The sequence below is a fragment of the Martes martes genome, assembly GCF_963455335.1.
Source record: "Martes martes genome assembly, chromosome: 1".
NCBI lineage: Eukaryota > Metazoa > Chordata > Mammalia > Carnivora > Mustelidae > Martes > Martes martes.
Window position 1 is genome coordinate 216,491,770 of NC_137888.1, and position 21,474 is coordinate 216,513,243.

The window sequence follows — 21,474 nt, forward strand, 5'->3', positions numbered from 1 at the left end:
CCTGTGGTTCCCAGTTGCCCAGTGCACAGCTGTCACCATGACCATGGGGAACATGGAGCCTGTGTGTCCTTTCTGAAGTGTTGCAATGCCCCAATACAGTGGGAGCCCCATGTCTCACTGGCGGGGACAGCAACAGGCGCGACTACTCCAGAACGGTTTGCAGGCGGACACAGGGGGCCTGGACACTGACCCGACCGTCCACAGCAGTGACACCTCAGTGTGAAAAAACGGGAAGCTTGGCAGTTTCGTCCGCGGCTCAACACAGGGGCCCTGCTGCAAGCCGGCCGGCCCCCAGCATCCTCTCCAGGGGGATAAAGACACATCCACTCAAAGACCTGGACAGGACCACTCATGGGCCACAGCTGTGATGGCGAAACCCGGAAACAGGCAGAATGCCCTCCAGCAGGTGAGCGGTCTGCACACACGTTCGCCCTCCGCAGCTCTGGACTCAGCAGCAGAGAAGAGGCACCAGACACCAAGGGGGACACACCGCGTGCCCCTGGTCGAAGAGTCTGGAAAGTGCAGGTGAACCGACAGGAGACAGATGAGTGCTTGCGGGGGCCGGGAGGGGGGCGGCAAGGGGCCAGAGGGGCAGGAGGGAGGCCAGCAGGCGCCCGCAGTCCTGGTGGTGGGCACACACACGCGTCCAAACACCAAGTTGTACGTGTTCAGTCCATGAGTTTTTGCGTGTCCAATATTCCTCGGTAAGTTGTAAAGATTAAAAAAAAAAAAAAAGACTCCATCAACGGGTGAACGGATAAACACAACACCCCCCCCACCCACGCAGGGGAGCCTCCTTTGGCCGCAAGCAGGAGCGAGGCCCCCACGTGCTGCCCCAGGGATGGGCCCCGAGCCTACAACGCTCAGGGAGGGAACCAGACACAGAAGGCCACAAGGGGCGGGAGTCCACATGTGTGACGTGCCCAGACCAGACTCCTCCATGGACGGGAGGGGGGCTCGTGGGGGCCAGGGATGGGGAGAGGCTGAGGGAGGAGGAGGAGGAGGGACTTATGGGGCTTCTTTTGGAAGTGATGAAAATTTTCTGCAACTAGACAGGGTGGTGGTTGCAACAACTTTTGTGAACGCACTCAACTCCACTAAAATATTCACTTTACAATGGTTAAGGATATGAATTTCACAGCATAAAGAAAGAAAAGGAGCTGAGTTTCCCATAAGGGCTGGAGAGGAGTATCACGGGGAATCCGAGGTCCTGCTTATCCACCACCACTTTGGATATCAGGATCCTGACTACTCCCTTTTGGGGATCCTCCCCTCCCCTAGTTTCAGTCCATGTCCTCTTATGAGCATAGCGACCTCTGCCCCGTTTCCACAGCAGGCCCAGGAGAACCAGCCTCGGGGCATTTTCCACAACGGCAAAGAGGTGCCATCTTCCTTCAAGGGCTGCTGGAATGTTGACCTAGAGTTTCCACATGCCACTGCTCAGAGAGAGCTCACAAGAGGGCAAGGACAACAGAGGGAAGAAGAGCTGAGAAATGCAGAGAGAGATTCGTAATAATATTACTATGCTCCTGGATCCAGCCGTGCCTGAAGCCATCCAACATGCCATAAAACTCCTTTTCTCTTAGACTGGTTTTCGTATATTATGGCTTCGAAGAAAACATTCTGCCTTATGAGCTTAAGTACATTAAGCAGAAGGAGCAATGAGGCAGGGCATCAGGAACTGCTGGATCCAGGACCTGCAGCCCTCAGGCCTCTATGCCCATCTCTACTTTTTTTTTTTTTTAGATTTTATCCATTTGACAGACAGAGATCACAAGTAGGCAGAGAGGCAGACAGAGAGAGGAGGAAGCAGGCTCCATGCTGAGCAGAGAGCCCGATGCGGCGCTCGATCCCAGGACCCTGAGATGATGACCCGAGCCGAAGGCGGAGGCTTTAACCCACTGAGCCACCCAGGCGCCCCTCTACTTATTTTTTAAAAGATTTTTATTTATTTCTTCGAGGCACGGGGTTGGTGCGGGGGCGGGGAGCATGAGCGGAGGGAGGGGCAGAGGGAGAAAGCATCTCAAGCCAACTCTGCGCGGAGCCACGAGCCCAGCCTGGGTCTCGATCTCGCGACCCTGGGATCAGGACCGGAGCTGCAACCACGAGTCCTGCGCTTGACTGACGGGGCCAGCCAGGCGCCCCCTCCCACTCCTCAGAGGGCGTCACTCCGCCTCCCTCCTCTCGGCCGCCTCCTCGACGGCTCCGCAGCCCATTTCAGGCTTCCGCCCAGACTCCCTCCGACCGCAGGCTCACGCCCCCGGGCCGCCCGCGAAGGCCGAGAAACAACGTCCCGTCCAGCCACAAGCCGCTCCGGGGCTCCGGGCGCGGGCTCTCGCCGTCGGGGCCAGCACCCCCGGCAGCTCCACACCCCCGCCGCGGGGTCAGCCGCCCCGCGGGAGGCGCAGGGGCCCCGACAGCGCGGCGGGAGCGGAGCCCGCGCCGGCCGCCCTTCCCCCGGGCCTGCTCCCGATGCTGCGGCCCCAGACGCGGTGACCGCGGCCGGCCAGGCCCCGCCCGCGCCGGGGGTCGGTCCGCTGGCCGAGCCGGGCTGCGAGCGACCGCTCCAGGGGAGCCCAGGGAGGCGGGGGGGGGGCGCGGCCAGTCGCCCCGACGCGGCTCCCTCCGTGCGGCTCCGGCCAAGGTGCTGCCCCGCGGGGCCTCAGTTTCCCCGACGGCAAATAAAGCCTCGGCTCGCGGTAAGGACCCAAAACCACCAGCCACGTGCGGCGGCTGTGACCGCCGGCGAGGGGACGCCACCGGCGCCGCGCGATCCCGCGCTGCGCGGGACACTCCCCGCCCCAGGCCCGCCCCCTCGCGGCCGCGTTCATCGACTTCCGACCCTGCCCGGAAATGACTGCAAGGTCTTCCGGGTCTGCGCGCGCAGCAACCGCCGACGCCTGTCGCCCAGCGGGCTGCTCGCCTCGGGCGGAGCCTCCCCAGGCGCCTGCGCGCTGCGGCCGCCGCGCCTGCGTAGTGCAGCGGGGCGGCAGTCGGGGTCACCCTGAGCTGCGGACGGTGCGGCGATGCTGAGCAGGTTCCTGGGCCCGCGCTACCGCGAGCTGGCCAGATACTGGTGAGCACGTGCCCCCGGCCCCCGCTGTCCCGGTCGGCACCCGTTATGCTGCCGCGTCCCAGATGGGACGGGAGAGCGGCGGGGCGGACGTCCGAGGCCGCTCCTCACCCCTACCTGGACCGGCGCCGCCCGCTGTCTGTCCAGCGCTCTCGGCTCGGACTCCCCGGGGGCCGACCAGGACGGCGGGAAGGCTCCTGGGATGTTACCGACCTTCGGAGCTGCGGCGCGGTGGCTGGGGAGGTCCCTCCGGAAGCGTGGCGTCCGCCCAGGCGTCAGGTCGGGGGGCGGCGGCCGCGGCTGCCCCTGGGGAGGCAGGTGGGAGGCGTGCTGGTGGTTCGTGCCCTCTGGAAGTGGCGCTGGCCACCCTCCCGCTGCAGCGTGCCAGGCACGTGGCTGACCGGGATCCGGCCGCACTCCGCCGGCCGCGGCCCCTGTAGTGGTCAGCCGTGGCTGCGGGACGGGCGGCCCCGCACAGCTTCAGACCGCAGACACGTATTCCCTCGCGGTGTGGGTGGTCAGGACCGCGGGCACGCCCGAGCTGGGCCCGCCACACCGACTCAGGAGGCCGCAGTCTCCTCCAAAGGCTCTGCCTGGGGTGGGGGGTCTTTCCAAGCGCGAGCCCGCGATTGCTGGCAGACCCCCTGTGGGGCCGCTCAGGGGGCAGCCGGCTTCCCGCAGGGGAGAGGCTAGCCCGGGCACGCGCCCTGGAAGCCGAGGCTCCTGAGCTCGCCTCTGCGAGCTTCGCTTATTAGGGACCAGAGACTGGGTCCCGCTGGCACTGCGAGGGAGGGGTGCACGGGGCTGGGAGCGTCGGAAGGGGCTGTTGGAGCCGCTGTGAACGCCGACCAGTCACAGGGCGTAAGTGAGGGGTAGCGGTCCTGGGTGAGAGGGAGACTCAGCCCCTACGCTGCGCCGTAGCCCCGTGTCCTTGGGGAGGTGGCCTGTTCCTCTGTGTCGTGTGCTCCCTACGAGACCCAGACCCTGCCACCTCCCTCAAGCCAGTAGCTGTCCTGGGTCAGCAGTGAACTGCACAGCTGGTGTTGTGAATGGGTTATAATGAGCTTGGGTTGTTTAAAAAAATTTTCTTGAGCAAATCCCACCAAAAATTCTCCGGAAGATCCCAGTGTGAAAGCAGGTGGAGGTGAAGTCGCCTCCGGGGCCCCGGCTTTGTGCCCACCCTGTGGTGTCATCAGGGGGTGTGTCCACACACTGGGCAGGAGGGTCGGGTGTGCGGTGGAAGCTGGGCATGGGGCGGAGAGACCCAGAGATGTATCTGGAAGGGTGACCTCCAGTGGGATCTGACCGCAGCTGTTCTCTGGCAGGATGCCCACGGCAGGCATGTGGGGTGCTGTGGGCACCGTGGGGCTTGTGTGGGCCACGGACTGGCGGCTGATTCTGGACTGGGTGCCCTACATCAACGGCAAGTTTAAGAAGGACGATTAAACCGGCCCCCCTCGGACCCCTCGGGTAAGTTTAGGCTCCTCTTAGCAGGTGAATCCTGGGATTCCCGCGTGGCTGAGGACTGGGGCTTCCATGAGGCTAGTTCTCTTCACCCCCAGGGCTGGAGAGGCAGGTCTGGGAGGCTCACCTGGCCTGTTCCCTGGGAGAATCCTGCCTGTCGACACAGAGCGGCCAGCCAGCATCCCTGGTTTGTGGGCCTGGGGAAGGGGCAGTGCCCCGGGGTGCTCCATCCTGGAGGCTGACTATAGCCCCACTCGGCGCCTGTCATCCCAGTCTGCCCAGCCCTGGGTGTGGTTGGAGGGGTGCCCCATTTTACAGATGGGGACAGTGGAGGATGGACTGCAGCTGCCAGCATCCCTGGGAACGCAGCTTGAGCCTCGCAGCCCCTTGGATTCTTCCATTCTTCTCCCACGGGGCTGTCCACTGGGCCAACCACATGATAGGCCGGGGTGCACGTGCCTCCTGCCTCCATTCTGCAGCTGAACCCCAGGCCATGCGGCCATGAGCGGCCTAGCTAGACTTGATTTTGGAGCCTGGCTGCAGCTGTACAGGTCCTCATCAGCACCTCCCTTCCCAGGAGAGCAGGAGCCGGGAGTGGTGCTCACCCTGCCTTGTCCCCCTCCAGCCGTCTGCTACCGCTGCCTCCTTCCCTGGGAGCCCCTGCCGTGCCCGGACCAGCCCACGCCCTCAGCACGGGCCTTGAGGAAAGTGACAGCATGACTGAGGGCTGTGTTTCTGACGGTAGCTTTCGTGTTTGAATGCACACAGCATTAAACTTGCTCTGAAACCTGGCCCACCTGGACGTGGTCGTGTAGGGACTTGGCAATCCTGACTGCCGCCGCGGTGGCGTGAGTGACTCGGGGCCCGTGGCTGGGCAGAATCCCGTCACTTACGGTGTTTGATGCGTAATACCTGTGCAGTGTGTAATCACCACCTCGAGAAGTTACCGCACACCCGGGGGGTGTAAAACAGCAAACACCTCTCGATTTCTGTGGGTAAGAATTCGGGAGAGACTCGGCTGTGCGGTCCTGGCCCCGGCTCCCTCAGGAGGACACGGGCAGGGTGTCAGCCGGGGCTGTCCCATCAGAACGCTAGCCCGGGGCCACGCTGGCTGGGAGGGGCCGGTCATGCTCCTGCCAGCGCAACCCCCACACTGCGGGGGCCTCTCCGGGGCGCTCCTGGAGCCGCCTTGCGTCTTGTGTCTTGCGACCTTCCCCAGAAGCCACCCTGTTACATCCCCACGTGTAGCCCACCCTTGGGGATGAGAACGCGGCTCTGGTTTGAAAGGAGGACTATCAGAACTCGTAGAAAAGTGAAGCCATCCCATGAGTGGCACAACAGTGAGCAGGTACACGGGGGGGGGGGAGGGTGTCTGTGGCTCCCAGTTCCCTGTCCCCTGTCCCCAGCCCCTGTCCCCAGCCCCTGCCCGGGGGGAGTGTGTGTGTGTGTGTGTGTGTGTGTGTGCGCGCGCACGCGCGCACGTGCAGATTTGTGAAAGCAGCTGCCGTGTTGGTTCTGCCGTCGGGAGACCCCACGGACCGGGCGGCTCGCGCAGCAGGACTGGATCTCCTCAGTTGTGCTGGCTGGGAGTCGGGATCGGGGTTCTCACGGGGTTTGCTTCTGGTGAGTTCCCATATCCCGCCTCCTGGCCGCGTCTTCACCTGGCTGCCCTCCCCAGCACACGGCACAGGGAGGAGGCGGCAGTGTGTGCTCAGTGTCCCCGGACCCTGATCCTGTGGGGACAGGGCCTCCCCTCCCATGCTTCGGTCCCGAGGCCCGGGCTCCTGCAGCCACGCTAGGGATTAGGGCGTCAGTACAGAACGGAGGCACAGGCAGGGGAAGACAGGCTGGGAACAGTCTCCGTCTTTAACATCAGCAGTGGCTTCCGTGACTCCCCTTCCTGCGCGTCATTCTCTTACTGAAGGCGTCTTTCCTGGGGGCCGCACCACCTGGGAAGGGCCCTCCGCTTTGACATGGCTTAAGAATTCCCATCCTGGTGCAGGGCTGGGCAGCCCCGCAGCCCCGCAGCCCCCGGGGCCGTGTGGGGCCATGTGGCCCTCCTCCCACGGTTTTATGTGATTTTATAACGTTTAACGGTTTCAGTGAAAATACAACTGAGCCTGCATCCATAAAAGTCAGAAAAGTAAAATTCTAAATCAGATGCTGTTACAAATAAAATATTGAGGCTTAAACCATTGTGAGTTTTAACACAGCTTTTCAGTATTTTAGTACTTTTCCAACCACTTTAAGTTCTGGCGGTGGGGGGGGGGAGTTAACCATTAAAAACCACATAAAAACACGTAAAAGAATCATGTCTCTTTTGTCTTGGGGTTCCAAATGGCTCGGCACCACACCAAGAAACCCTTTGTTTAAAAACTTGATACTTCAGAGTCACCTGGCTGACTCCTCCAGGAGAGCATGAGACTGTAGACCTCAGGGTTCAAGCCCACGTGGGGTGTAAGATTACAGAAAAAGTAAACCTTAAAATAAGGGACGTCTGGGTGACTCAGTCTTGGGTCGTGATCTCCGGGTTTTGGAACAAAAACCCGCATCAGACGCCCTGCTCAGCGGGGAGCCTGTTTCTCCCCCTCCCTGCCACTCACCCTGCTCGTGCTCTCCCTGTCAATGAATAGAATCTTAAAAAAATAAATAGAAAAATATACAAGCTTGGGAGCACCTGGATAGCTTAGTCGGTTAAGCATTTGACTTTTTTAGAGGATTTTATTTATTTATTTGACAGAGAATGACACAGCGAGAGAGGGGGAGCACAGCAGAGGAGTGGGAGAGGGAGAAGCAGGGAGGAAGCCCAGTGCGGGGCTTGGTCCCAGGACCCTGGGATCATGATCTGAGCCGAAGGCAGATGCTCAACGACGGAGCCACCCAGGCGCCCTGCATTTGACTCCCAATTTCAGCTGAGGTCATGATCTCAGGGTTGTGGAATCAAGCCCCACGTTGGCTTGGAGTCTGCTTAAGATTCTCTCTCCGGGGCGCCGGGGTGGCTCAGTTGGTTACGTGCCTGCCTTCGGCTTGGGTGGTGGTCTCGCGGTGCTGCGGTCAAGCCCCGTATTGGGCTCCGCTCAGCACGGAGCCTGCTTCTCCCTCTGCCCGTTCCGCTGCTTGTGTTCTCTCTCTCTCTCTCACACACACACACACACACAAATAAATTTTTTTTTAATTTCTTTTTAAGGATTTTATTTATTTATTTGACAGAGATCACAAGTAGGTAAAGAGGCAGGCAGAGAGAATGAGAGGGAAGCAGGCTCCCTGCCGAGCAGAGAGCCCCATGCGGGGCTCGATCCCAGGACCCCAAGATCATGACCTGAGCCGAAGGCAGTGGCTTAACCCACTGAGCCACCCAGGCGCCCCCACAAATAAATTTTTAAAAATCTAAAAGAAGATTCTCTCTCTCTCTCCCTTTGCACACCCCCCACCAGCTCACCCTGCCTCTAAATAAAATCTTTTTTTTATAACAAATTTAAAACATTTTTTATTTTAAAAGATTTATTTATTGGACAGAGAACAAGCAGAGGGAGAAGCAGACTCCTGCTGAGCAGGGAGCCCGATGCAGGACTTGAACCCAGGACCCTGAGCCACCCAGGTGCCACCAAGAACACAAATTTGACATTCTGTCATGGATCTTTTACATTAATCTTAAATTGTTACACCGTTGTGTTAAATGCCGTTCACTTTGATGACTGAGGTCTTTGTCTGCGGTGCCCCGCATATTTGTGCCCCAGTGGAGTGCTGTGCTTGCCTCGTATTAACTCGGACTGCTGTCTGGGGATGTCTGTGGTCAAGACTGGGGGAGTCCTGGGAGGGAGTGAGCAGGGTCGGAGTTGATCCTCAGTCCCCCGTAGTGCCCAGGATGCCCTCAGAGGATGCCCTCAGATGGTCACGCAGCCACTCACAGTGGCTCCTCTCATCACCTGATTTCATTTCTATTTCTTTTTTTTTTTAATAAATTTTTTTTTAAGATTATCCATTTATTTGACAGAGATCACAAGTCGGCAGAGAGGCAGGCAGAGAGAGAGGGGGAAGCAGGCTCCCTCCTGAGCAGAGAGCCTGATCGGGATCATGACCTGAGCCGAAGGCAGAGGCTTTAACCCACTGAGCCCCCCAGGCGCCCCTCATTTCTATTTCTTAACCTTATGCAGATGGCAGGAGAGGGTGTCTTCTGGGCTCCAAGACAGCCAGTCCAGGAAAGGGAGCTTCTAAGTGTCAGCAAACCAGCGGGGGTGGGGTGGGGTGGGCAACGACTGCCCCACCCCTCCCAGGGCTCCCAGCCTCTCATCTCCGCTGGCGTCCTCATCACGTCCACCTGGACCAGCCCCCAGGGGACCAGCCCCCGGGGTTACCCCAGGTGGTGCTCAAAGGCTGGCTGGCTGCGCACCGGAGGCAGCCGGGGCCCAAGAGGGTCCAACGCCCCCAGGAGCAAGTGAGGGCCAGCAGGCTGGATGCCCGAGAATGGTGAGGGGCCCCTAGGGTGCGTTTTTGCTGGTGGTTCCTAAGGTCAGCTCTTGGGGCCCAGCACCACGCACCCACCGGTGTGGAGCTAGTGGGAACCAGGAGAGGCAAATGTTGGCCAAGAAGTGGCGAAACTGCAGCCTTCCCCCAGCCCCGTCCTCTTCCCCCCCCCAGAGACCAGCTGGCTTCCGTGGTCCCTCCCCTCGCTGGCCCAGGGCAGGTGCTCCAGAGAAGATGCCGGAAGGAGGGATGGAGCTGTGGCCGGCGCCAGGAGGAGGCCGGCGGACCTCTTCACCACCGGCAGGAACGTGAAATGGGGCAGGTGTCACGCGGGAAAACCGTCTGGCAGTTCTAAGAACTGAACAGAGCGCGCGCCTGGGTGGCTCAGTGCGTGAAGCGCCTGCCTTCGGCTAAGGTCACAATCCTGCCGTCCTAGGATCAGGTCCCGAGTCAGGCTCCCTGCTCAGCGGGAGGTCCGTTTCTCCCTCTGCCCCTCCCCCTGCTCGCACTCAATAGATAAATAAGATCTTTTAAAAATTTGAACATAAAAGAAATAGATTAAAAAAATAAAAATTTGAACATAGAATTCCCACGTGACCCAGTAATTCCACTTCGGGGTATACCCAGACTTGAAAGCAGGAGCCGAGAGTGGTCCTTGGGGATCTGAGCTGAGGCGGTTAACACCTTCTTCCTGTAGGTCTTCGCGTGGCTTCGCTGACTGCAATAAACATATCTTTGTAACTATGGTTTTTTAATTTCTAATTTTTCGTTAACATAATGTGTTACTAGCCCCAGGGATACAGCTCTGTGAATCGCCAGGTTTACACACGTCATAGCACATACCTTCCCCAATGTCCATATGTAACTAAGCTTTTAAATTAAATAAAATCATACAAGCTGGGAAAAGACAAGCCCGGTAGTGACCAGGATCGCCTTGCGTAAAGGTCAGGGTCCTGAAGTCGTGGGCTCTGGCCTGAGCCGCCCAGAGAGGAATCTAGTGCCCCAGCCCCGCTTTGTGTGGTTGGGGTCAGGGGCCCGCCTGCCCGCTGTCCCCTTGATCCGTGAGACTGCGGGAGCGGCGCCCTGGGCCTGCAGCCATTGCAACGAGTTACACCCGCGCTCCCGGCGGCGGCTTTGGGGGGCCCGGCTAGCGCCCGCCTCCGAGGACCCGCCTCCCACCGCCGCTGGGGAGACCCCTGCAGGGGGCCGTCTCCGCCTCCCGCGGAGCCTGCCCCCGCCACCGCGTGCTCCCCGGCCGCCCGGGACCCGACGCCAGGACAGGCCGCTCAGGGGGTCCGGCCGACTTCCGGCACCGGCCGCAGCCCCCTCAGCTCGCCCCGCCGTCGTCTCCCGAGCACCCCGCCTGCGCCGGCGAGGGCAGGGGCCGACGGGGGTGTGGCCGTGTCCGGCTGGGAGCGGCGTGTCTGGGGAAGGTCCTGGAGCCCAGGGCCGGAAGGCGGCCGGACTGCGGCGGCGCGGAGGGGTCGCCCCTCATTCCCGGGCTTCGGGGGGGATCTGGGGCGCGCACGGCGGCGGGTGACCACGCCCGAAGGCTGGGAGACGGGGCCCGGAGCTGGCCGGGTGGGTGAAGGCCCGGCACTGGGCGGGCAACCCGAGATCCGAACGGGGACCCGGGGCCAACGGGACGGGAGGCCGGACCCCGGCAGCACCACGCGGCAGCGAGCCCTGCGCCAGACCGGCAGCTCGCGACCCGCCGGGCCCCGGGCCCAGGGCGCAGGCGCGAGGCGGGCCGGCAGGCGGGCCGCGCGCTGCCACCAGCCCCGCCCCTAGCCGCACGCTGATTGGGGCCGCCGCCGCGGGGCGGGGCCGCCGCCCACGGGGAGGGGCCCGCGCGGCGCCTGCGCAGCACGGGGCCCCGCGCGCGGGCGGGTGGGCGGAGCGGGCCCCCCGAGCGGGGGCTGGCGAGCGCGGGGAGGGGGCCGAAAGGGCGGCAAAGCCGGCGCGTGCCCGGCTGGGGGCGGAGGGCGGGGGCCCGCGGGCCGGAACAGCCGCGGCAAGTGGCGGCGGCGGCGGAGGCAGCTGAGGCGGCGGCGGCGGCGAGCGGGGGTCCGGGCGGCGGCGGCGGCGGCGGCGGGCCGAGGAGCCGGGCGCGATGGAGCGGAAGAGGTGGGAGTGCCCGGCGCTCCCGCAGGGCTGGGAGAGGGAAGAAGTGCCCAGAAGGTCGGGGCTGTCGGCCGGCCACAGGGATGTCTTTTACTATAGGTGAATGAACGTGCCGGCCGGGCAGGGCCCCAACGGGCGCCTCCCAGCGGCCTCTGCGGCGGCCCGGGCGCCTCGACCCGGGCTGCGGCCTGGGCCCCGCGCGTGCGTCGTGCGTGCGTGCGTGCGTGCCGGCGCGCGGCGGCCCCGGGCCAGTGCGCGTGCGTGCCGCGGCCCCGGGCCAGTGCGCGTGCGTGCCCTCCCCTCCCCCGCGGCCGCGTGGAGTGCGGGGCGGCGCGGGCCGGGCGGCGGCCTTTGTTCGGCGGCCGCGGCACACCGGCCGGCGGGGCGAGGGGCGCTCGGCGCGGGCCAGACGCCGCTGGGAGGCGGGGGTGGGGGCTGGGCTGTCCCTTGGATCACGCGGGGCGCGCGCGCAGCCCGCGGCGGGGGCGCCGGGAGCGGGGCGGGGGGACCGCGGGACCGTGAGCGCCCCTCCCGCGGGCTCGTCGGTGGGACGAAGAGCTGGTGGGCGGCGGCGGGCCGGCCCCGGACAGTCGGCCACCTGCTGTCTGCCCTCCCCCTCCTCTTCCCTTCCTGAGCGCGGCCGGACGCTTTGTGTCCGAGCCCCTGCTGCAGCGGCCTGGGGCGCGCTCAGGTCGCGGACACCCGCCACGTGTTGAAGGGCCCAGAAACCGCCCGGGCGAGGCCGAGGCGGGGCGGGACTACTGTCCCGCCCACTTCGCGCTCGGGTCCCTCCGGGGCCTTTGCTGGTCCCCTGGGGGAAGGAGCGAGGCCGGCGCCTCGGCCACGACCCTGGTGCGGGTTCTGGTCCCCGGAAGATCGGGGACCCCGTAACGTCAGGCACTGCAGCAGCGGCTCTCGCGGACGCCGTCCTTCGCTGCTGGCCGTCGTGTCCCAGCCGTGCTGGCCGCTGTGGTTCTGTGCTGCTGGGTCCGTGAGGAGCCCCCTCTGATCCCGCGCGTGCCCGCGCGTCTGTGTCCCTGTCAGAGCGCAGGGCTGAGGCAGGTCTCTCTGGCTGCAGCCTTTAGCTGCGCCTGCTTGGGGGTCTGGCCCAGGTCCTGGCTGTGCCGCTGGGAGTCAGACCCGCGCCTTCCTCTCCTGGGCGGCGGCAGCAGCTGCCCATGGCTCCCATGGTTGCGGGCGATGACATCCGCTGAGAAGTGCAGGGCTCTGCGAGGGCCAGCCATGGGGTGCTGGGTGAGGCTGGGGCCGGTCAGGGAGGGCTTCTCGGCGGAGGTGGCCGTGGAGCTGGGAGGGGCTGTCCTGGCAGCAGGCGTGCTGTGCAGAGGCCCCGGGAGGCTGAGCCAAGGGCAGCGGAGTGGAAGCACCTTGAGAACGTTGCTCTGCCTCCCGTCCCCTCCTGTGTGCCGTCTCTTAGGGCCTCAGCCCAGTGGGGTCTTCCTCTGATGCCCTGGACCTGAGCATGGCGGTCTGGCAAGGGGGGAAAGCCCCAGACGGGGGGACAGATACACTGCTAGGTTTCCCATGACACTGAGCGGGAGGAAGTGTCGGGAGGGTCCCCTCCCATTCCCAAGTCTTTGAGCTGGATGACCCACCAGGCAGGTGGGTGTCACCTTCACTCCCGCTGGGTGAGAGGTTTCAGGGTGCGATCTGGAACCCGTGGTGTTTTCTGGATCGTGGGTCTCGGGCCTCTCCGCCTACCGGAGCTCCGGCTGAGTGAGGCCGCTGGGGAGGTGCATGGATGGATTCTCCTCGTTCTCTCAGTGCAGAGGGGAGGGAGGGCACGAGGCCTTGAGTCCAGCAGCCCTGGCGTGGGGTCCAAGCCTTGTCCCTAGGAACACGTGGGCCTCGATTTCCTTGTTCATAGAGCGAGTGGGAGAAGGGAGTGTGTTCTTGGCAAGACTGTCATGCAGGAGAGGTGGAACGACCCCACACATTGTTTCCGGGGGGCTGGAACATCGGTCTGCAGCCGTGTATTTTCTTTGTGAAAGTCGTGTCTGATGTCTTCTGTCCAGCAGGAGGTTGAGGGGCTGTGGCAGGTCAGTACCCTGACCTCGGGGATAGCTCTTTGGACGGGTACGGAGTAGGGCCGGCTTCTCCAGGGGACCTCACGTTAGAAGTGGAACCATACTCAGGAAAAGCAGGAGGGACTGAGCATAGTGGCCCCCTTCCTTGGGGCAGCAGGCTGGGGTTGTACCTTGCTGCTGGGGTGTCGTGGGTGCCCGCGCACTGCTCCTGGTGACACTCGCAGCAGCCCTTCCTGCGATGGGAGGCCAGGCTGCGTGTCAGTCCTGCGGCCATCTCCAGGGCTGGGGCTCACGGCTGGGGCGCGGCTCCTCTCGCCTCAACCGGCCACCTGACGGGCCAGCTGCAGCCCTGCGTCCCCCCGCGTCTGGCTGCTGGTGTGTACCCGCCAGCTTCGGCCCCGCGCCCGGAGAGGCCACGGTGCTCTTATTTCCACACGTGCGCTTTCAGAGCAGCGCGCAGTGGTGGTTCTCGATGAACCAGCAGCGACGTTTTCCCGGCGTCAGAGCTGGTCCACGGAACCGCTTTCGCAAGTTGAGTTACTTAGAGTACTGTTTTTAGTACACCCACAAAATTGTGCAGCCATGACATCTGTCTAGCTCCAGAACATTCCATCACCCTTAAATGAGCCCTTTGTCCATTAGCATCACTGCCCCAGCCCCCGGGAGCTAATCTCTCTCTCTTGAACAGCTTCATTGAGATAACGATTCATGTGTGGACAGTTCTCCCGTTTGAAGTGCACAACTGAGCGATTTCTAGCACGTTCACAGATGGGTGTGGCCACCTCCACATTTCCCTCACCCCGAAAACCCCAGAACCTTAACCGCCAGTGCCCTGTACCCACGGTCTCTTACCTGTGCTCTGTGTCCATTTGCTGTTCTCATGTGGCATTGTAGAGGGGAGTGACTGGAGGCAGAGAAAGGCTGGCGCATTCTGGGGGGTCCTCTCCTTCCTCTGTGGCCATATCTGACCCCGGTGCCTTCCTGCTCTCCTGGGCGCACATAGGCTTGGTGTACCCGCGAGCCAGCCCGGGGTGATGGAGCGGTCAGTCCCGAAGCCAGGAGTCTGAGGCCCTGTGTGCTGGGCTCCTGGTCCTCGCAGAGGTGCCTGGGCCCCAGGGAATTGCCCAGCCTGCAGCCTCGGCCCTGCTTGTCCAGAGGCCCTGGCTGGGGTGCCAGAGCCGAGTGCAGCCGGCCACCACGTGGGTCCTGATGCTGGAGGGGAGGGGGTTTCTTTCTGCTGCGCATCCACGCTGCTGTCCATGGTCCCTGGGAGGCTCGGGGGTGGGGGGCAGACGTGCTATTGCCTGGATTAGAGGCACCGGGCCTGCCGGGCCCCGCACGAGTGCTTTCTCCGACAGCTCGGCGGAGATGCACCCCGCGTGCTGCGGTTTACCCGCTGGAAGTGTGCAAGTCGGCCGAGCCTTGTGTCACAGTCGTGCAGTCATCACCAGGGCTAACCTTAAGACATTCCCTCTCCCCAGGTGGGGCCCCGTCCCCATTAGCGGTGACCACCCGCCTCCCCAGCCCCTGGCCCCCACGAGCCCCCTTCCTGTCCGTGGATATGTCACGCACGTGGACTCACACCCTGCGTGGCCTGTGTCTGGTTCCCTCCCTGTGCGTTGTGGGCCCGGGGTCCATCCTCGCTCCCGCACGCGGCCAGGGACGCTCCTGTGCGTGGGGGACCGTGTGTGTACCTGTTTCCCCCTCCCAGTGCACGTTTCGGCCGTTATCGCCTCACGCCCTCACTGAGTCCCGCTGCTCTAAACACCGGGTGTCTGTTCCGTCAGGTCGCTGGGCGAGTGGGGCTGCCGTGCCGTCCGTGTCCCGAGCGGCAGGTGGCGCGCCCAGCGGTTACTGACGCCCGCCGCTGCTGTTGGTGCGTTGGGCAGGGCACCGGAGGGGGTCGGCGCTCGTCTCCCTAGAGACGGGCCCACGCCGTCGGTGAGCTGAGCGGGGTCGCGAGTGTCCGCGCTTCAGAACACCTGGTGTTGGACTTCCCAGCAGGTCCCGGCTGAGCAGCTCTTGGGGTCCTGGCCCAGAAGCCTAACCTGGGACTTGACCGCACCCCCAGGATGCCCTAGTTTCTCCGTGGTACTCACGGGGAGGAGACTGTGGTTAGGGGTTGTCCCTCAGCCACCTGCGATCCTGGGGTCTTTCACAAGAACATGGCCTAGCTGTGTTTCTGGCATGTTCTGAACTGTGAGCCAGGCTCCTGGGACTGGGCCCCACCCTTCTGCACCAGGGTGTGGAGCCCCGCTCTCGGTGTTGAGGTCTGCTGGAGGCTCCGGCTGGGAGGCAGCCCTGGGGACAGGGCAGGGGTCGGCCCAGCGCGCCCTGCCCGCCGCTGACCGCCTGTCCATCCGCAGCCCCAGTGGGAAGAAGTTCCGGAGCAAACCCCAGCTGGCGCGGTACCTGGGGGGCTCCATGGACCTGAGCACCTTCGACTTCCGGACGGGCAAGATGCTGATGAGCAAGATGAACCGGAGCCGGCAGAGGGTCCGCTACGACTCGGCCAGCCAGGCCAAGGTGAGCTGCGGGGGCGCAGGGCGGCTGGCTGGCTCGGCCAGGGCGCGGCCCTCCTCACGGGCTCACGCGCTCAGGCCCGCGTTGGGGCGCACGGGTCGCTTTAACAAACAATCCGCGAATGAAGGCGCCTGGGGGGCTCCGTCGGTGGAGAGTCCGACTCTTGGTTTCGGCTCAGGTCGTGATCCTGGGGTTCTGGGATCGGGTACTGACACAGGCTCTGTGCTTAGTGTGGGAATCTGCTTCTCCCTCTCCCCCTGCCCAGGCTCTCCCTCGTAAATCAGTAGATGTTTGGGGCACCTGGGTGGCTTAGTGGTTGGTTGTCTGCCTCCGGCTCAGGTGGTGACCCCAGGGTCCTGGGATGGAGTCCCGCATCGGGCTCCCTGCTCGGTGGGGAGCCTGCTTCCCCCTCTCCCTCTGCTTCTCCCTCCTGCTCTCACTTGCATGAGCTTTCAAGTGAATAAATTTAAAATCTTTTAGAAAAAAGTCTTTAAAAAAAAAAAAGCCACTCTACTCTTGGGTGGAGAGAGAGGTTTCCACAATTCAGTTTGTTGTGGTACTAAAGTCCTCTTTGTCTGCTGAGAGGAATTTGGAAGCTACAGAAAAGTAGAAGGAAGGAGAGAATCCATCTTCACTCTGTCCTTGGGAGAGGCCACAGGTCCGCAGCCCCTGGCCATCCCCGGTGTGCCTGTCCCTCTGTTCCCCCAACCTGGCCGTGCTGGCGTCCCTGCAGGGACTGGAGGGCAGCCTGTCTTCAGTGGCTGGTGGGCCGCACACAGGTGGCCGGGGATCCTGGGTCTCTGATGGGCGTGTATGCTGCAGGACAGTCGCGCCAGGGCCGCCTCTCCTCTGTGCTCCGGGGAGAACATGGTATAGGAGGCCGGGTGGGTCCACCTGGAGCCCCAGCACACCCTCACTGCGGGCAGCGAGGAGACTGGGCTGGGGTTGCTGTCACCCCTGGCTCTGGGGACGCTGCGGCGTATGCTGGTGACTGAGGGGCACGGGGTCTGTTCACCAAAGCCCACAGGGAGGGGTCTCCCCACTGCCTGGGAGAGCCTGCTGAGGCCCCGGGGCCGCCGTGCCAGCGTCCGTGTCTCCATAGGGCAAGCCGGACCTGAACACAGCCCTCCCCGTCAGACAGACGGCGTCCATCTTCAAGCAGCCAGTGACCAAGATCACCAACCACCCCAGCAACAAGGTGAAGAGTGACCCGCAGAAGGCCGTGGAGCAGCCTCGGCAGGTGAACCCCCAGGCCCCACGCATGGCCCCAGGCCGGGTCCTCGTGGGCAGCGGGGTGGCGAGGTCCCGTGTCATTCGTGTCCCCCCCCCCGGGGGATATCGCCACCTAAGTGACCAGTCAGAGCCATGTGTCTGCCCCCACGCTTTGGACCGTGCCTCTCCGCACGCTGTCCCCAGAGTCCCGCGGTGCCGTCTGTGGGTGTGAGCTCCTCGCTCTGTGGGGCCGCGGGGTTCTCTGCCTCACAGGCGGTGCCGGGCCACGGTGAGGTCTCTGGGGGGCCTCGCAGCTCAGCCCTGGGTGGACAGTGGACTGAGAAGTGAGGTTTTAGGCTGAAGGGGTTTCTGCCTCCCTGGGGTTGCCCTGTGGTTTGGGAACTGTAGATGGTCGGCATCGACGGCAGGGCTGACACCCCGGGTCGCAGTTTCTCTGGCCTCGGAGGACGGGCCTGGCGGGAAATCCTGCGGGTCCCACCGCACCCTCGCTCCCAGGCAGGTGGCTCTGGCATGTGGGGGTCGAAGGTCGTGCTGAGACCGCTGTCCCGCCTGTGGAGGGCCTCCGCTCTCTTCGGGACTGGCCAGGGCTGCCACTTGTGGGGACACGCCCCTCAGCTTTGTGTCTATGTCTGGTGACAGCTTTTCTGGGAGAAGAAGCTGAGTGGTCTCAATGCCTTCGACATCGCCGAGGAGCTTGTCAAGACCATGGACCTCCCCAAGGGCCTGCAGGGTAACCATAGGGGGCGAGGGTGCCAGGCGCAAGTGCTCCTGTGGGAGGGGGGTGGGGGGCCCGGTGTCTAGCCCCGCAGGGGTGAGGCTCCCCTCCGTCCAGGACGGGGCCGGTTCGGGCCCTGGGCCCCTGATCCTGGCAGCCAGCTGGTGGGCCTGCCGCAGCACAGGTGGGAGGCGGCTCACGGGCTTTGGGAGGGGCAGCCAGCAAAGACACAGCGCATGTGGTTTTGCTTCTGCACCGTGGAAACACTGCCGCACCGTCACGGGCGGGCGCGACTCTGCTTCAGTCGCGGGGGGCCTGAGCGTCTGTAAGTGCAGATTGGGGTCAAGACCCGAGGCTCTGGGAGGGGGGCCTCAGGTGCCTGGTGGTGACCACCCCACTGCGCCCGGCAGGCGTGGGGCCAGGCTGCACGGACGAGACCCTGCTGTCGGCCATCGCCAGCGCCCTGCACACCAGCACCATGCCCATCACCGGGCAGCTCTCCGCCGCCGTGGAGAAGAACCCTGGGGTGTGGCTGAATACGGCCCAGCCCCTCTGCAAGGCCTTCATGGTGACCGACGAGGACATCAGGTACCGTTGTGCACACGCCCCCCGGCCAGTGTGCGCGCCCCCGTCTCCCGCAGTCACGTGTCTGTGCTGGCGCGCTCCAGGGCTCGGGCGGACGTGGCCACGGCGAGGGCACGTTTGAAAAGCACCAGCAGGAGCTTTCCCGCGAGTCTTGAATTCGGGGCAGGCCAGAGGCAAGGTGGCCTGCAGAGGGGAATGGGAAGCGTGTGTGTTCTCTCGGGACGTTCTTGGGAAGAGGAAGTGGTTGTTGAGCTGTGCGGACAGGCTCACGGCGTGACCTAACCATCCTTGGGCTCGTGAGGCCTTGCACGTGCCTGCTGGGCGGGCTCCGGGCAGCAGTGGGGAGAGGGGTGCCACCAGACACGCCACAGGCCCCGAATGCCAGCCCGGGTTTAGGCTGGACCCTGCAGCTGCTGGGCCTCGGAGGGGCTTCCCAGCCAAGCCTGGTGCAGGTGGGCTCTGGGCAGGAGGCCCCCATGTGCCGGAGCCATCTGGGAAGGCGTCCTGGGGAGGAGATAGTTTAAGTTGGTAGCGGGGCCAGAAACCTCTAGAAACTCCAGGCGAGAGGGACTTGTGTTCTTGCAACTAAAGTGTCAACACGCCGCTGAGTTCAGAACAAGTTCATGGCTCTCTGGAGCCCACGCACAGATGGGCTGTGCGCGCCGGCGCCGTGGCCAGGAGTGGCTCACAGCTGGGGTCGTAGGTGAATGTGCCTCCCGTGTCCGTGTGGGAGGACACGGAGTCACCCACCAGCCCGTAGAGGAGCTCGTCTCCAGGGAATGGAAAGTGTAAGAAAAGAACACGACCGTCTGCAAAGACGAGCGGGTTTTTAAAGCGAAGCAGAATGTCTGGAAATAGGAAAAGGCACAGGAAGGGGAACGTGGCGTCGTGGGTTAGGTGGGGGGTCTGGGCCCATCTGGAGAGGAGGTGGGGGGCAGCCAGAGGACGGAGCCCGCGTCGGCCTGGCCTGGCGCGACAGCGTGCTGGCTCCTATTCTGCTGAGGGTCTCGGCCACAGGGAGGGAACGCGGAGGGTCTCTTGGCCTAGGCTGGCGGCCTTCTAGACAGCCGTAACAAGGCAAAAGACCCAAGAAAGTCGTTCTCCATCTAGAATTCTCCAGCAAAATTCTGCCACTCACTGGACGAGTGGCCCTGGCTAGCCGCGGTGATCGAGCACCGGTGTCCCTTTTCTCTTTGCAAACCGCGCTCGAGCGACAGTGAGGGGAGTCACGCGCGCCCGTGCGCTGGGCCCCGGGTGGGAGGCAGACGGGCGTGCCCGGGCAGCCGCTGCCTGCGGGGCGTGCCGGTGGGGGGCAGCCACGGAAGGGAGCCGGGTGGGGGGACCCCTGCCCCGGTGTAAGCCAGAGGGCTGCGGGCCGTGCGCAGGCCGTTGTGCAGCCAGAATGAGGGAGCGAGGGCGGAGGACGCTCCCGGGGTGGCGCGTGTCCTGGCCAGCGCAGCCCGTGTGTCCCCAGGAAGCAGGAGGAGCTGGTGCAGCAGGTGCGCAAGCGGCTCGAGGAGGCGCTGATGGCCGACATGCTGGCCCACGTGGAGGAGCTGGCCCGGGACGGCGAGGCGCCGCTGGACAAGGCCGGCGCCGACGAGGACGACGACGAGGACGACGACGAGGACGAGGACGAGCCCGACCAGGACCAGGAGATGGAGCGCGTGTGAAGCAGGTGCCGGCTGCCGCTCGGACGGGGCCACGGGGAGGAAGGACGTGCCCGCGCGGGGGGCGGCTCCCAGCTAGGGTGCTGACGGCGCCCCCTCCCCGTCTTTCCAGAGGCCCTGTGGAGCTCTGCGTGTGGGGAGCCCCCTGCAGACTCCGCTGTCTCTACACTCGGACCAGGCTCTGGGGCCCGGCCCTGCGGGCCAGTGATGATGGCAGCCCCTCCTAGGCCTTCCCAGGCGTGTCCCCTCCCTGGGTCCACGGGGGCACGGCTGGAGGACAGTTCCTGCCTGACGGGCCCCCCACGTTTGCTCTCCTCTGAAGGGTCTGGGTCCAGAAGCGCCCGTCGCCCCTGGGCCTGGCTGCAGGGGGCCCTCCTTGGAGCCCTCCCTCCGCCCTGGACTTGGGGCCGGCCGCGTCCCCACGGCCACATCACACAGGACAGCTGCCGCGGGGCGGCCTGCGAGGGTCCCCAAGGGGCTGGAGAAATATTTTTTGGAACAGTCTTGCTCCTCGCTCCCGGCGTGTGAGGGTCGCTGCTTCAGGGTCTGCGCGTCAGCCCTCCAGGAAGGGGGTGCGGGACGGCTGCCCTGCGCGCCCGCAGGTGGGCGAGGCCGTGACTGCTCCAAGCCCGTCTGGAGGAGACGCACAGCCCAGACGTTTTCCCTCAAGAGACGCGTGTACAGACGAGGCTGCACGTCCGCCCGCCTGCTCAGCCCGTGTGTCTGGTGCACGTGGAGGCGAACTTCGCCTTTGCGTCGGGGGAGCTCACCGTCGACAGCGCGGCCGACCCTGCCCGCGGTCAGCCAGCCACCGGCGCCAGCCAACTCCCGGCCGACGTCCCTGGCCAGGGCTCCGAGGCAGCTGTGCCACCACCGGCCAGGGTTCCGCGTCCCCCTCCCCCTGTGGCAGGGACGGTGACGCCCGGCGCTCGGGGCCAGAGCTGGTGCTGGGGCCACGGCCTCTCCGGGGTCCTGTCCTGGGCTGGGCTCTGCGGGCCCAGCGTTTCCAGCACCCGGTGCCCAGAGCAGTGGTCTCGGAGGAGCTCGGGGTGCGGAGGCCGTTGGAACCGTGTCTCTCCGCACGCCGCCTCCTAGCCGGAGTGCCTTGGGTGAGGGGAGCCCTCCTGTCCCCGCTCAGCCCTGGCCCACAGCCCGAGACTGTTGGGCGGGACCTGGGCTGTTGCGTGGGTGGCTGTCACCCTGGCTGATGCGGAGGGCCGGGGAGGTGGTGGGAGGCACCTGGCGGTCCGAGGACGCTGGCCCAGCTCGGCACGCAGAAGCATTGTGCCCGGCCCATCAAAGCACAAATCCTCCGGGACCAGCACGGGAGCGCGTGCAGGCCCGCAGGGGAGCCCGGGCCACCACCGGCCCCCAGGAGGGCCCCTCCCCTGCGGCCACGTGGCCTCCTGCCCTCCAGAGGCCACAGCTGCTGAGGGAGCTCTGTCTGGGGCTGGCCCCTGCGTGGGCCTGAGGTCCAGGTGCTCGGGGCCGCTGCCCAGCGGGGGGGACTGCGGGGCCGGGAGGCGCCGTGTCCTGTGGGCGACTGTTGAATAAAGCCGTCTCGGTGAGTGTGGTTCG

At 64.4% G+C, this 21,474-nt stretch overlaps 2 protein-coding genes across 7 annotated transcripts; both read left to right on the forward strand.

The window, feature by feature from the left end:
* The first annotated feature begins 2,855 nt into the window (after positions 1-2,855).
* Positions 2,856-5,329, forward strand: UQCR11 (ubiquinol-cytochrome c reductase, complex III subunit XI). 2 transcript variants are annotated; one of them, XM_080804990.1, is made up of 3 exons: positions 2,856-3,076; positions 4,399-4,543; positions 5,115-5,329. In XM_080804990.1, exons 1-2 carry the CDS (start codon positions 3,027-3,029, stop codon positions 4,517-4,519), a joined length of 171 nt encoding a protein of 56 aa, XP_080661116.1. In that variant the 5' UTR covers positions 2,856-3,026; the 3' UTR covers positions 4,520-4,543; positions 5,115-5,329. The 2 variants fall into 2 exon arrangements, with proteins under 2 accessions (XP_080661116.1, XP_080661117.1); XM_080804991.1 differs by having other exon boundaries at positions 2,903-3,076; positions 5,163-5,329.
* A 5,663-nt stretch (positions 5,330-10,992) lies between these two features.
* MBD3 (methyl-CpG binding domain protein 3) lies at positions 10,993-21,474 on the forward strand. Of its 5 annotated transcripts, none has more exons than XM_080797005.1 (7): positions 10,993-11,128; positions 15,537-15,696; positions 16,796-16,933; positions 17,566-17,656; positions 18,052-18,229; positions 19,701-19,904; positions 20,009-21,474. In XM_080797005.1, exons 1-6 carry the CDS (start codon positions 11,115-11,117, stop codon positions 19,897-19,899), a joined length of 780 nt encoding a protein of 259 aa, XP_080653131.1. In that variant the 5' UTR covers positions 10,993-11,114; the 3' UTR covers positions 19,900-19,904; positions 20,009-21,474. The 5 variants fall into 5 exon arrangements, with proteins under 5 accessions (XP_080653131.1, XP_080653130.1, XP_080653129.1 ...); XM_080797004.1 differs by having other exon boundaries at positions 11,004-11,224; positions 20,219-21,474; XM_080797003.1 differs by having other exon boundaries at positions 11,008-11,224.

Excerpts from the sequence above, each read along its gene's own strand:
- UQCR11 (XM_080804990.1), top strand. The coding sequence starts at position 3,027 with ATGCTGAGCAGGTTCCTGGGCCCGCGCTACCGCGAGCTGGCCAGATAC. Across the intron at positions 3,077-4,398 it reads CGCGAGCTGGCCAGATACTG|GATGCCCACGGCAGGCATGT; the intron begins GTGAGCACGTGC and ends GTTCTCTGGCAG.
- MBD3 (XM_080797004.1), top strand. The coding sequence starts at position 11,115 with ATGGAGCGGAAGAGGTGGGAGTGCCCGGCGCTCCCGCAGGGCTGGGAG. Across the intron at positions 16,934-17,565 it reads CCGTGGAGCAGCCTCGGCAG|CTTTTCTGGGAGAAGAAGCT; the intron begins GTGAACCCCCAG and ends GTCTGGTGACAG. Across the intron at positions 18,230-19,700 it reads GTGACCGACGAGGACATCAG|GAAGCAGGAGGAGCTGGTGC; the intron begins GTACCGTTGTGC and ends GTGTGTCCCCAG.